At 47.8% G+C, this 15,288-nt stretch overlaps 1 protein-coding gene across 1 annotated transcript in view; it reads left to right on the top strand.

The window, feature by feature from the left end:
- Window positions 1-12,914, top strand: part of PRRX2 (paired related homeobox 2) — a 58,501-nt gene extending 45,587 nt beyond the window's left edge. The window contains exons 2-4 of the mRNA XM_019540769.1: window positions 6,362-6,546; window positions 6,926-7,104; window positions 8,845-12,914. Coding sequence (XP_019396314.1) covers window positions 6,362-6,546; window positions 6,926-7,104; window positions 8,845-8,980 — 500 coding nt within the window. The 3' untranslated portion in view covers window positions 8,981-12,914. The remainder of the gene's footprint in view (window positions 1-6,361; window positions 6,547-6,925; window positions 7,105-8,844) is intronic.
- The last annotated feature ends 2,374 nt before the right edge of the window (window positions 12,915-15,288 follow it).

Genomic DNA, 15,288 nt, shown 5'->3' on the forward strand with positions numbered 1-15,288 from the left:
CCCTGGAGTATATAAAGGGAGTCCACATGTTTACTGAGAAAGACCATGGGAGAAACGAAAGACATTGTTTTTCCAAAGGATTTCTTGGCTGTAAAAGGCTCCACCACCCTGCGGCTTCCCTGATTAAGGCCCAGCGTTAATTTGTTAAATCCACATCAAGTGCCCAGAGAACCAGTTGTTTATTTTTGCTAATTCAGCCGGCCGAGATCAAATTGGGGTTTTATTTGTTAAGGATAAACGTTAATTAATAAAAGCTATTTATTTGGTTAGAGCCGGCCGCAGCCTCAGGGTCATATATGCCGTGATCATTATTTCAAGGAAAACAAACGCAAAATGTCTCTCAACAGTCTGAAAAAGGCAGAAACTTAGAGGGCTGAATTTATTTGTCTTAGGAAGAATTTACAGCTAATTCCCTTTAGGCTAGTTCAACCCTTAAATTATACTGAAAAAGAGAGGGAAAAAAGGAATTGCTGGGATGGGAGAGGGGAAGGTAGGGAAGAGAGCGGAAGTGACTGCAAAGAAGATTTGATCCTTTGGCTGGGGGGAAAGAAGTACAGCTGAAAAGGCCTTTGGCAAACTGCTCGCTAATAAATGGATCATGTGAAATAACGCACGAGATTGTACACTGCCCAGGTTCTTTTCTTCCTTGTAACGTAACGAGACGAGATTTAACGTCAGCATTCATGGGCACGGATCTGCACTCACCCCTCCAACCCCTGACTGCTGCATCAGAGGGGTGGAAGATTGTGTATTCATTGTCCCAATCGTAATGGTTTATGAGCAAAGTGGGCTGCGTGTTAGCGAGGGTGGCTGAAAACTGTGGGAACAAGCAGCTTCCCCTGCACCAGCCAGTGCAGAGAAGGAGCTTGCCCAGTCAAGGGGGAAGGCAGGATGCTTATCCTCTGCTCTCTTCCTTGCCTTATTTTAACCCCTAGACTTATCTCTATCCCTTCCTCACAGCAGCAGAGCCATTTAACAATGAGTACCGTAGCACCAGGACTGTTGTGCCAGCCAACCCGTCTTGGGGGAACCACGAGAACTTTGTACAACTTTCCCTAGGCAACAGGCCACCACAAGCTTTCATGGAGCTAAGCTTGGCAGCACAGTGATCAGACCCCTGCTGTCCCTGTACTCAGAGCCTTCCTGGAGCCACAGGATTAGGCCCTAAATAAACAACAGATGGCTTGAATTTCAGAGGCACAGCTCTCACCAGCTTTGGGCAGCTCCAACTGGCTTCAGAACTTAGGCCAATGCGCCTTTAAATTCAGTTTGAAACCAAAGCCAGGAGAGACAGCGTTCCCATCTGGACGATGCAGACAGGCCTCAAGGACTGAATTCCAGCACAAAAGAGAAAAGATCCCTCCGAGCATGGCCACGACAGGAACAAGACACTGGCCTGCACGATGGAATACCATTACTGCAGCCCCTGGGAGCAAGCTCTTTTGCTAGGTAATGGGAAATTCGATGGAGATAAGTTAAGGTGAAGGAATCAAGAAACTCCACTCCTTGAGTTCAGCCCCGTAGGTCTGAAGTGCAGCTGGTTTTCTGATGTCTCCGCTCAGCACAGAATTCCTAAAGAAAACCAATGAAAGCCGAGAAGGAACGTGCAAAATCAGAAGAATGGACCTGCTCTGCACAGAACATGAATAGCACAGGACAGGCTCTGGCACCAGATCCCGCTGTCCTAGACCTCAGCAGGCACTTCACCTGCAATGCAGGGTCAGATCTTTATTTTGAGAGAGCAGTTTTCCTCCAACCTGCAGGCCCAAGCCTGCTCTCATTGAATCAAATGACAAAACCCACGTCAGCATCTTTGGGAGAAGGCTCAGACCACCTTCACTGCTTTACTGAGTTGCCTGATGGAATTACAGTGTCACATGAATCATGGCAAGGAAGAGGAGAAATGTAGAGAAGTAGGCAATGGAGGAATGTGATGCCCAGAAGAAGAGAAATCTACGGGCTGTTTGTTTCAAAGGAGCCTGACAGCATCTAGCCCCCAGGCTCAAATGTTCGGAAGTACCCATGGGGTTTTACAATTTTCAAATTTGGGGCCATTGACATTTTCAGAAGTAACTTCAGTTCCTCAGTCCCGCTGACTTCCAATGATGGAGGCACATTGGAGCCTTGTCTCAGGTTTGCAAAACAGTAAATAGACTCTTAGGTCACTTTTGCATGATTGCAAACATCATCCCCCCTCTCGTCCCCCCTATTGAAAGTCATTGGGAGCTGGACATCCAACATACTTAAGTATCCCGGACAAATTCCTTTGGAAGGCTTAGATCTTGGACTGGGTTTTCAAAACCCACTAGCTGATAACAGCTATGTTTAACCACAAAACTTACTGTTCCCAGGGGTGGCATGCTAAGCATTCTGTGCTGCCTTGTGTGAGCTGCCTCCTAAACCAGAAAGTGTAGCTAATTAGCAGGACAGGCTAATTACTTTGTGGGTAGGCTAACTGACACTAAGCTGCACAAATTAGTCCACCCGAAGCGCTGTCCAGAGATACCTTGCTTCCAGTTTAGCAAGCTTCCTGTCTGGAGCAGCTTGAGGGCCCTGCCGGCAAGGATGGTAAGTTTACTGTGTAGGCATAAGCGGAGAGACACAAGTTCCACTGCAAGCTCAGAGGGCTTTTTCTCCTGCGTCTCTCAGGGGACTTTTGACAATCCCAGCCTTCATCACCGAACTGCTCAGACTCCAGTGATGCACAGGACAGATGTGATGCTAAAGAGACAGCGAGAATCTGCTTTGTGCTTTGTCTGAGACGCATGCAAACCTGGTATGAAACTACAGCTTCCCTCCATGCCGCCGCGTTCCACTTCACTCCGATTACCCCTGGCAACTCTGTTTTTCTTCTCCGAGTTCCCGAGCAGACTCTCTCCATTTTTTCCCCTGCAATGTCATCTTTCATTATTCAGTAACGCTATCCCTTTCCCTCCCTACCCCCTCTTTATTTTTTTCCCCCTCAGAGGAAATTGTAATCAGCGGAAGATAAATACACCACAAAAAGGCGGCTGGGGGGAATGTTTCAAAAGTCCCCTCTGACCTCCAGGTTGGACAATCAAGTCAGTGTCTCCAAATGGGGCCACAAATTAACAAAACTATGGCAAAGGCAAGCTTGCAAACTCCCTCCGTGGCTACGTCCCCTCCCTTGAGCAAGGTATGCAAAAGCCCTTCGCGGAGGGGAGCGGGAAGAAAAGACTATGTCGCCGAGCTATTTCTGAATTTCCGTAATTAACAAATCTTATTCTTGGAAAAGCGTCAGTATGGGAAAACACTTCTAATTCCGGGTTGAAAATCCCAGAGAAGCCAGTTAAGCAAGGCTTCCTCCTGTGAGTCCGAAAGTCAAGCACTAACGGGGTTATCTGATGGCATGGAAGCCTTTGGCATGAAAAAGCAGTGGCTGGGCAGCAGAGTTAGCTTTGGATTTGGGGCCAGATGTGCGACTATACAAGGCAGAGGTGGGGGTGGGGACTGGACTTCACTCAGTTCAGTCCCCCTCATTCCCTGAAGGCATGAAAATGGGACATTTGCTTATATTTGTTCCTGAAGGCTGATTCCAGCTTCGTAAGGCATCTTTTTCTAGAATGGGAGCTCGCTCCCAACCCCGTGTGCTGTAAACCTGTCAGATGCACGCCACTGGCAATTAGAGTGGCATTTATCTGGTCCTGTCATCCTGCGCATGGGAAGCGCTCCGAAGCATGAGCTAAGTGAGAAAAGATGTTGCTTCATTATGGGGCAGGAGAACCCTGTCCGAAGCTAATTAGAGGAGCCAGACAGGTACGCCCAGGCGCGGAGCCTCCTATGTGCAATCAACAGTGCAGTTGGGAGGAGGGGAGGGAGGAGGAGGAAGGGGGGGAAAAAAAAAATCACATGACAAAAAATTCGTCTGGCAGCAAAGGGCTTGTGTGCAGGGCTTTGGGAACAAAGGTACGCTGTGAGCCGGGCCGGGATGCAGCTATCTTTCGAGTGAACATTTGAGTAGGTGGGAAAGTCTTTCGCCAGCTCACAATAGCATTTAAGAGCGTCCCTGGAATGTCCTGTGTGGTTTCTGCGGTTCAGGAGAAGCTCTCTCTCGTACGTGCTTTAGGGGCTCTTTGAAACTAGCAGTGGGGCCTGAACAAAAATCCTGGATCTCCGTGTCCTTAGACTTTGCAAAGCTCAGACAAAAATATGATCCGCCCCGCTCTGCACATGGAATCATGCAGCGCCGGCTCGTTTCAGATGCCAGCCCTGCACGGAAATCATCTGGCACCGCTGGTCTGTGATCGAGCTGGGACCCGCTCCCATTAAATTCCATGTGAGTTTTTCTATCAACTTCAGGGATTAGCTCTTGTAAAGAGCCCTGCTTGGCCAGGGTGAAAAGAAGGCAGACAGACTGGACGGGTTCTTGCGACAGCATATTCTCCCCAAATTGCTTCAAGTGGGAAATCTATATGTCTTTTAGCTGACCAAATTTGGGCAGGGAGAGAAGCAAGTCAGTCTCTTGACTGGGGTGCTCAATCCCAACCCTAGTCCATGGAGCCATGGCATGCATCCCAGAGGTCGAGAAATTTGGCGATGGAGAAGCAGTGGCAATTAATACTGTCAGACTCTCAAGTCCTCCCTCCCACATGGCCGGGAAAGGGCTGGGCCATGCCATTTCCCCACATATGGCTGGATTGGGGCCAGATCGCCTTCCTGTCCTCCTCCACACAGCCAGATCAGGCCCAGCTGCACCTGCCCAGTATACCAAAAGGGCCTATGGACAGACCAAAAACTGTCCATCCGGCCCACAGGGAAAAAAGGTTGAGCACCACTGCTATAGACATATTTTAACAGGCATGAAACCACGTGGGCTGTCGAGAAATGTAACCGCGTTCTATATAACCGCAATGAAAAAGCTATAGGATTGAAGGAGGAGGAAGGTCCTCTTTCTATAGAACTTAGCAACCTCCAGGCTGCGATCTTCCCATTCAACCCAAGAGCACAATTCACAAAGGCCGCGGGAAGGGCTCATCACATTCTGCAGGCCCCGTCCACCAGAGATGGCTCGCAAGCGCTGGCTGGGTTTGGGCCCAGGCTCCGAGAAGGGGCTGGGAGAGTAGAGACTTGAGTTATTTTTTTTAATTCAGAGGCTCATTCACTCTCTGAAGAAAAACAAAACCAAAAAAGGAGTTTCGCTAAAAGGGGCAACTGTAAAATAGAGGCTGGCAGCACATTTGAGGCTTTCTGCACGATCACCGGGGGAGGGAATTCTCGGAATTTTATTTGTGAGCCTTCAAATGGGAAGCACAGCGGAGCCCAGACGGCTGGCTCCCGGGTAGGGGAAAGCACGTCCTCCTCGCTCCTTCGGCTCCTGGATGCACCTCGCCTTTATTTCATGTCGAACCCAAAACACGGCACCTCTCAAAACCTCCTTCCCCCGTATTGGGTGTTTGCTGGTGTTTGGCCTTTTCTGGCTCCGGGGACTTACAGAGCCGACATGGAATATAAAGCTACGTGTAAGAAAATGATCAGAAAGCGACTGCCAGAAGGTTGTCGCTCCTCCGAGTGCCTGAGGCCTTGGGCAGTTCATCATATACCGCGTTGTAATTTATGTTGGTTTTTGTATGCAGTAATGTCTTTTGATGCCGGCGTATGCTTCCGTGACCAGCACGACCATAGCCCGTTTACCAAGTAATTGTTCAGTACAGCCAGGGAGGTAGTAATGTGCCACCTCATAACCTCTGATTTTGACATATAGTGCACAAACCCAACATAACCCTGCTATAAATCAATGAGATGTCATAAACCTATTAACATTTCAAACAATTCAAAAATGCTTTCCCGCCATTAGGTACAAATTGAAGCCAGATGCTTCACTCAGGGAAAGAATAATTAAGCAAGATTTCCAAAAAGAATTAAAAGCCCGCCCCCGAACAACATATTCTCCCTTCTAGGCCTCCGTAAACAACTTCCAGGACAGGACTGCATGGACTACCCCCAACTGATCATGTTAGAGACAAAGTGTGAATGAATGCTACCCCAACTGAAGCCCACAATTTGCTATATTCAGGCCTGGATCTGTGCCCAAAAACTTTTGCTAGAAAGATGGACCAGTGACAGACCTGGGTTCAATATTTCATGAGTGAACAGAGATAGAAACAAAGACTACATGTGAACCGAAATCTCAAGGTCTTGGTAGTATTCAATCCCAGCACTGGTTGGCCAGGAGACCTTAAAACCTGGATCATTCCCATTCCTGCTGAGTATAAATGCCTGCCCCTCCAACCCCACCATGCAGAGCATGCTTGTGTTAACAGGGCAGAGAGGGAGCAGCTGGTTTTCTGGAAGTCGTTTGTACCCAACCTCTCTGCAATGGTCTCTTTTGAACTCCCCGCAGATGAGAGTCTGAGTCCAAACTGTGGTGCTACCAAGAGGAAGAAGAAGCAGAGGAGGAACCGCACCACATTCAACAGCAGCCAGCTCCAGGCTCTGGAGAGAGTCTTTGAGAGGACACATTACCCAGATGCTTTTGTGCGAGAGGAGCTAGCACGGAGGGTGAACCTCAGTGAGGCCCGAGTCCAGGTGAGCAGAGGTTGCAAGGGGTGGAGAAAGCAGGCCTCCACCTCCTTGCACAGCCCAGTTTTCCCTGGGGTCATCTGGAGCCTCTCTCTCACTAAAGCCCTGGTGGGGTACAACTTCCACAGGCATGACTGCCCACTCTTACAGACTGTGCCATGGCAGGCAGATGCATTAGTCTCTGATGAAACAGCCTGCATCAGACTCATTCCCAGAGACACTGCAGAGTTGAAGTTGGCTGGGTATTAACCTGGTCACATGGTGAGCAGTCAGACTGGTACCGCTATTTGGAGACTGGGCAGATCCCTCTCCTCACTCACACCTTGATGCCCACTGTCCGCCTTCAGTCGGGCTTGGGTTAACGGCGCTGCCTCTCTGCCCCCAGGTGTGGTTTCAGAACAGACGGGCCAAGTTCCGCCGCAACGAGAGGGCTATGTTAGCCAACCGATCCGCCTCTCTCCTCAAGTCCTACAGCCAAGAAGCAGCCATTGAACAGCCCATGGCCCCCAGGCCAACTTCCTTGAGCCCAGACTATCTCTCCTGGACCACCACCTCCCCCTACAGGTAAGTCCAGGCTGCCTTAGCACTGCCTCTCTGTCAGCCCCCAAAGCAATGTATTCCTAACCTGTTTAGAAAGGAGGTGGGGACCCAGTCAAGTGCCAACTCTAATGCCTTCCACCAACATGTAGGAAAGATTGTGGCACAGTCTTAGGCAGATTACTCATCTCTCAAGGGGTGAATTAAACATGCACAGGAAACAGAGAGGACACAAAAGCCCCCAGGCAGCTCCCAATGAAGACAAAGGGATTCTTTCCATGGAGAATAGTGAGCGTTTCAATGGCCCCGAAGAGACCAAGACAGAACTGAAAGAACTTCAGGACTGCCAAGAAGAGCTCCTGCTACTAGAGCAAACACAGCCGGCACCCAAGGTGGGGGTTCACGACATGGGACAACTACTGAGCTTTGAGTATTTATACGCACACAAGAGTGGAAGCTGTAGTTAGCAAAGGAAATGTTCCAAATGTCGGAGCCATATAGGACTCCCCTGAACTATGGTAGCCTGAGAAGAGATGGGAGCACCAAAGGGGGAAAAAGGAAGTTCAGACGGCTTTGCAAGAGATTGTCTCTCCATTAGCCTAGAAACCCTCTGTGCCAGGGGCAGCAGGGAAACTCAACCGGGTGAAATTCCTTTTAGGAGTCATTCAGGCAAAGTCAATGGAATTGCACCAAGACTGAGTTTAGCCTATTTTCAATAAGCTTGAACATCTGGATGTTGTGGATTTGAAAGGCAAGTCTGAATCTTATCATTTGATTGTTCTGATTGGGAGAGACTTCAATGCGAGGAGGTTTATGGGAGGGAGAGCAGTGAGGAGAGGGGAAGAAATTCTGATGAATAAATAAATACCAGCTTCTGAGGAGTACCAGGATAGAGCCATTCAAAGCACCTTGGGTTGTGACAAGGGTTGCTGTACCATGAATGCACTGCCCTGGTTTTACTTTTGCTATGGAAAGTTTATTTTATAAAAGGAAATTTTTTTTTTTTTTTAAATCACCAGGCTTCTCACTTTTGGGTTCTCTGGTAGACTCAAGGATGATCTAAAAACTATCAAAACATTTGCCATAACAAGTGTCCTTTCCTTTCTCATAAGTGCTTTGAGATGGTTGAGCGAAGGTCCTTACAAAGCACCCCATCACCCCACATGGCGTGAGTGCAGAATACTAGCATGGAGACGATCATTTTCTTTAGAGCTGATTTGCTTTTGTGTCTGGCAGCTATTTGACTCTTGGGCCATCAGCCCCTGCAGGACAAATATCACTCCCCGATTGTCATTCAGGGCTTAACTGATGGTGGGTTTCCCTGAGCTGCAAGATTTGAACTTCCAGGCATGTCCTTGTTGGGTACTTGGTACTGACATCCATCCTAAACTCTAGGGATGAGGTCTTCTGCATGGACCTCTCTCAGACTTACTCTCAAAGCTCCAGGACAGGGAATTTAATCTCATTTAAAACTGATTTCCACAAGTTGCTTGCTTTAATTTAGCAGCAGAAAAATGCTAAGATGCTGCTACTGTTGTGGGAGCTGTTTACGATTAGGAAGAGCTAGTTGGTTCCGAGAAGCTGGCGGGAAGAAGCCAAGTGCCTGACAACTGGAAATCAAATTAATCAAATAGTGGGATGCTGTTCCAGCTTTGCTTACATCGCCACGGCTGGGGCTTTCCTGTAGCTCATCAGAATCTCATGACCGGTTTTGTTTAATTTGCTCCTCTCTTCTCCTTCTCCTCTTCCCACCCCCTATCCTTGCAGCCCAGTGCCATCCTACAGCTCCAGCGCGCCCACCACACCTGTCCAGGGGGTGAACATGGCCAACAGCATTGCCAGCCTGCGCCTCAAAGCCAAAGAGTTCAGCCTGCATCAGAACCAGGTGCCCACTGTGAACTGACTGCACAGCCCCAAAAACTGGGACAAAAATGCCAACGTGCCTGCCCTAGCAGGGACAGCTCCTTCCCAATCCTGAAGTGCCAGTTTGGATGGCCTGTGCCAATCTAGACCAGAACACTAGTGCTACTCAACTAATACTGATTCCACTACCAGCATCTGCAGATGCCACTCCCATGCCCTCTTTTTTTTGTGCCTTTTGAAGGCAGAGCAAGTTGCAATCTGGCTTTGGTAAGTGGTGTGCAACTGTAGACACATATGGAGTAAACTTGCTCCCCCCATAACAAAGGATACACACACCCATACACCCTCACACTTCAAGACTATTAAGACTTGCCAAGTTTACATGAGTTTGCTTCCAAACAGGGAAGGATCTTGGACCACTGGATTTGACCAATTTGAGTATCTTGCCTGGACAGTCAAAGAGAAGTTGAGTATTCTCCTACCCCAGGGACATGGCATTTTGCAAAGGATCACTAAAATGCATAATGTCCATTATATAGTCCCTTTTTCTTCAGTGGTCACTAAGCCATGATTGTTCAGCAGTCGCATATGTAGCCAATTCACATTAGACACCAGCACGCCCAAGGCTGATGCATCTTCTCACCTCTTTTTACATCACCAGACTGCAATGCTTGCAAGAGAGAAACTTTGGCAGATGGAACTGCGCACACCTGCTGTATATATTCATTATCCTGACCCTGCATTGTGCTTTGTACATTTAGGAATAGCCAGCTGCCCATGTCAACGCGAGATATACACCACCAGCCTTAACTAGTAACCAAAGAGAACGAGGATGGCTCGAGTGTCCAGAAGGACTCACTCCGTCAGCTACCTAAAAATCTAATTAGTTGGGGTCTTGCAGTTTTCTGAAAGTCAGCATTTTCTCTGTGCTGTTTGGTTAAGTCCATGAATTCATAAAAAAAACCTAAAGTGCTTCAGGTGCTTGAACTCTCCCAAGGAAAAAGAAAATAAAATCTGTGAGCTTTAGCTGAATACCCAGTTGTCAAATCTCTATGCAAACAGTACTAAAGCCAGCCTCCTTCAGAGTCACAGCCTCCCTTACAGAACTGCATTCCCTGGATGTGGTCAGTGGCCCAAGCTTGTAAATTAAATTCCTGCAGCAGAAAGTGGCTGGGTTTCCCCTTTTCTCCACCTCTGTTTTTCCACAAGGGGGCCTTTCAACCCTGTATCATCTCCCCAAACCGTTCAGTCCCCGCTTCCCTTGACTCCGCTGTGAATTTAGACTTAACAATAAGTCTATCAGTCTATTTAAGAACAAATATTGCAACTTCTGAGGTACCTTCATGAGACCCTGCTCTATTGTAAGTGCAGGCATTTTGTCTTAGCTCGTTCTGTGGAGTCCAAATGTCCTGGTACCTCATACTGAGGCATAAAACCCAACATTGGCAGTAGTTACAGATGAGAAGAAGTGCCAGGAGAACAGCACATGTGCACAGGAAGAGAGATCACCCATAAAGATAATCTTACTTCTCCCTTGCCTCCCCCACTCATTGCTTCTCTGTGAGCATCCTCTTATTTAATGAGCTTTTGGCTGGAGCCCAGTACACTAACTAACAACAGGAATAATCTCAGAACCAACTGTTTCTCCTCCACAAATACAGGTGCTCTGTGCTTGAGCTAAATGAGAGTCCCCCATAACCTGCAGCATTGTTAGGGTTTGCATCTGGTTTAGCTGCAGTAGGACCACCCTCTCATAAGCAGTCCTGACCTTCTGTCCAGGGCAGGAGAGAGAAAAACTGTAGCTCCTGTGTAATACCTTGCTGTGAGGTCTGCAAAGGACTAGATCTTCTGGTTGAACCAGCAGGGACATATTGGGTTGGACGTTCCTTGTCAGCCTGCCCCAACACAGGGAAGAGGTTTCCAAAATTGAGATGGCAACCCCTCAGGAGGATTAGCTTTAACTGAACTGAAGGACCTGAATTTCCTGTTGTCATAGTGCTGTCAACAGCACCAACCCTACTCAAATGATGAGGCAGCTCTGGATGTTCCCCAAACAAATCACAGGTCTGTGGAGAGCCTTCCTTATGCTGCTGCCAAAACCACTCTGGGCTGCGCATCCCCTATAATGATACTTTATTCAATTCCAGCAATTGTTTACACACTTACTAAGTAGCCATTGTGTTAGGGGGATGCTGAATTACCCCTAGAATTAAAAGGTGAACCTAAGTGACCTAGAAGTATGCATTCCTTCAGCTTTCAACAGGACTCATGCACCAGCGACACTGGAGCAATTTTGAAATCCTCTTGCACTAGGTCCTTAACAAAGCTAAAGGGTGCCATAGGCATGAAAGGCCAGATTTCAAACAAGCCAACATCAAAAATAATTAGAATTATTTCTATGGCTCCCATTTTTGTTGCACTTGAGCTTTACAGACTCTGTTATGCTTTGATCCTCACAACACCTGCAAGACAGGGTTATCATCCACAATTTGCAGATAGGAAAGGAGGCACAGAGCAGTGAGAAGATATCACTTTAATGGCCTAGCTAACACAATGCAGGGTGTGTGCACACTGAAGCCCAAGCCCTGCACTTTTCCCCTGGTCCCTGAAACTTCTCTTTCAAAATGCAATTTCAAATGCAGATTTTCCAAAATCACCACAGTGAGCTCTGGACTCATCCATTCACAGGATATGGATAAAACACTGAATAGCAGGTAGGAAAAATCTGGTCTTGAGCTCTTAGAAATCTGCATCTCCATGAGCCCAAACAAGCTCCTTAGATTTCTCAGTGCAATCCCCTGTAGATAGGATTGTGTCATGCACATTCCCGTGACTGCTGCATACCTTGTTCTATGACTTAAGGATGCATCTTGGGCAACTATTACACCCTTGGTTGTTTCAGCCATGTCTCAAAGATCAGTAACTATAGCAGAAAGAGCACGGTTTCAAGGGGCAATTATTTAGCTAGCGGGAAAAAGATCTTTTCCAAGCACTTAGGAAATAGCTGTGATGCTTCGTGCTAACCTACCAGCGAATGCCAGCAAAACAGGGGTCAGGTCCATTGGCACAAGCCAAGAGCTCAGGAGTAGGAAACTATTAAAGGGCAAACAGAGCAAGAACAATCCAAAGTGTATGTGGATGCAGGGCCATTGCTTTGGGTGAAGCTCCCACTGCATTAGTTCCAGGTTAATGCTAGAAGCCACTGCAATAGCACAGGACAAACAAGCCTGTGATTGAAACTCCACTTTACCCCCAAGGAAAAGAAGTTCTTAACCAGGGAACACTATATTTCCAGCACCAGCGAGTGAGCCAGCCCCTCACTGAATAACGGTAAAGGGAAGATCATATTAAGACCTCATGGGCTAGCGAAGACATGGATTCATTGTAGATAAAAAGCCCACCATGAGAAACTTTGCTTGAGGGCTGGAGGAAGAGAAATTATGAAGCTTTCATTCCCATGGCAAGCACAGGGCTCTTTGTCAGTTATACAAGATAAAACCACAGGGATATAAATGTCACTCCCTCTTTGCGAGCATTAATGAAAATAAACCCAGTTAATAGTTTGCAGATGCTGTTTCTGTAAACCTAAAAAAAGAAGGGAATAAATATTTCTTTGCAAAATAGATATATGTATATATATTAGAAAACATTTGCTCTTAATCTTACAGTCCCTTCACTTGCTGCGCGATCTTGGCAGCTTATCTAAGATTGTCAGTCGCTGTTAAAGTATTACAGAGACAAGATACAAATTGCCTCAGTGCAGCAATACCAGAAACTAGGGATCATCATAATCTATGCTTGCTCTCTCCCTTTTTATTTGTACATTTCAATTACTTGTAATAGGATCTATGGTGGATTTTTTTTTTTTTTTGCATGTCTGCGTTGGGGGGGTTTTTGTATGTTTTTGTAAAAACAACTCTTGTGAAATAATTGAGAAATAAATATTTTACTGAGTAGTTCAGTGTCTGGATACGTAAAGGTGGAGCCAGTTTTTCCAAGTGTTGGCTCTGCTGATGCTGGTGTGATGCCCACAGCTGAGCCGGGGGAAGGTGGGAGAAAGAACTTTAGCTTTCTTGGGCATGGACCAGTAATAGGAGGGGAAATCACAACCAGGAGCCTTTAGTAGCATGAGATAGCTGCCTCCATCCTCTCCATGGCACTCATCTGTTCAAGCACCATCAAGGGTTAATTCAACCACTGTGCCATTGCCATTATTATTACAAAGTGCTCTACCAGCTCCTTCCCTTGGAGGCAACATAGGCAGTGCTGGGGAGGGGGATTTTACCATCTGCGTTGCAAAGCCTGGCTCAACATGGCAAGTCAAAAACAGGAAGCAGATACCCCAAGTCCTGTTCAAACCACCAGAAGAGCTGACAACTGACCCTGCCTTCTCTTAGGAAGTCAACCCCTCCCTCAAGCATTTGGCCGATTCCACGCTAATGGTTCCCATTAGGTCAGGTACCAAGATAACTCTAGTGATGGGAAGTTGAGCCTGGTTTCCAGTTTCTAGGCCTTACCACTGATGTTTTGGAGCCATGCACTCCAGCACAGACCTGCAGTGGCTTGGTAGGCCAGGCCTGATGGCGCTGAAGCAATGAGCAGGACCCTCCCTGGGCACACTGCAAGCCTTGTTCAGGAGGAATGAAAGCACATGATGGAGACAGAGCTGGCCAAGGTCTCCCCTGACCCACCATGGTCTTGGCTACAGTTGAGTGGGAGCGTGGGGAACTGCAACTTTCCTGCCAATGAATTTACTAGAATTCCTCAAGCTAAGAGGCTTTCAAGCCTCTGCATAGTTCTTGTCCAGAGGGAATAGAAACTTGCACCCAGAGACGCAGAAAGCTGCTTTAATGAAGGCCCCTGCACTGCAGTTACTTTCTGGGCCCTGCCAAAGCCTGATTATTTCATTACGTCTCACAGTGCAGTAAGTGCTGGTTGGGCTTTTTTCCCTAATAAAAATACCCCAAGCGTCTGAAGGGACTGAGTATTGTCAGAGCCAATAGTCTTTGCTCTAGGCAGGCAAAGCCCTGTGCCTTAATTCTATGTGAAGGGGAAAAGACCCATGATTGCCCCCGGTACGAATACTACTACTCTCCCATTACAAGGACAACAACTCCTTGCCACAGCCCTTGCCCTGCCTCAGCGGCTCCTGCTTAGGAGGTTGCCCCAGTGTTATATGTTAACACGGTCCTTACACCCTAGGAGCACCTGGCAGCAAGGAGCCCAGGAGAGCGCAGAGCTGACGCTCACTATCAAGTCACCTTCCTTTCCTGTTTGCCGAGCACTGCCCATGAGCAGCGAAGGACTCGAGTGGTTGCACAGAGGCCTGCGTTCTGGATACTACGGAGCTGGGGACAGTTTGGGTGCAAGGGCTTTGGGCCACAGAGGAAACCAATTTAAAATCTTCTACCTCACACCTGACCATAAAACACTTTTGCTGCATGAACAGCTTGGGGGAGGAAGATTTAGTAACAGACTATGAATAAAGCCCTTTTCTGCCAAATCACCGGTTCAACTCTAGCCTGGCACAGTTGTAACCAGGGGTGAAACCCATTAACAAATGATTGATGCTTGGGCCCAGCAGATGCATGTTCTTGTTACAGTCCTCCCCTCTTCTCCTTTCCCCATTGCTTCTCAGTGGCAATCACAGCAGAGGTCCCCACACATTCACTGGGTAATAACAGCTCCGGCTTAAAACATCAGGTAGGTTAGTGGAACAGCACCTGGGGCTGTGCTTTCCTGCTCGAAGCAGAAACGTTCACTCTAGAAATGAAGTTGGGCACTCTCTGGTGTCACATGGGTGCACAAATGCAGTGCTGGGCTCACAGAAGCCGCCTGCCTTTCAAGTGCATCCAGGTGGGTACTGGCAGCATCAGCTGGCGGGCTTCCGGCCCCATTGATTCAGCAACGAGTGTGAAGGCATGCTCCTCGAAGGATGGATTGGATCAACCTGGGTTGAGCTCTGTTCTGAAGAAGGCTGTGCAGCCTTTCAATCAGGGAGCACAAGGCTCTGAATGGCCAGGCTGAGGGGAAAAGAGAAACCACCTACAAGGGGCTTGGGAAGAATGGGGGAGCTCTCCACACTGAATTTCCATATTCACTCCAGATTCCTAGTAGTCCAAGTTATTCAGTTACCCGAACTAAAGAATGGCCATGGTCCTCTTGTTTAGGGTGACATACCAAAGGGCAACACCACCCTGCCAGCTCAATGTGGGACAAGTTATCCAAAGCAGATCATGCCTCATACTCAGCTTTGGTCTTACCAAGGTCCACTAAAGGGGAGCTTTGCAAGTTTGCAGATTCATCTCCTTCATTTCCCAGCCAAGAACATAGAAGCACCATCCATCT

This window comes from Crocodylus porosus, unplaced genomic scaffold (genome assembly GCF_001723895.1).
Source record: "Crocodylus porosus isolate Cpor-Errol unplaced genomic scaffold, CroPor_comp1, whole genome shotgun sequence".
Classification (NCBI taxonomy): Eukaryota; Metazoa; Chordata; order Crocodylia; family Crocodylidae; genus Crocodylus; species Crocodylus porosus.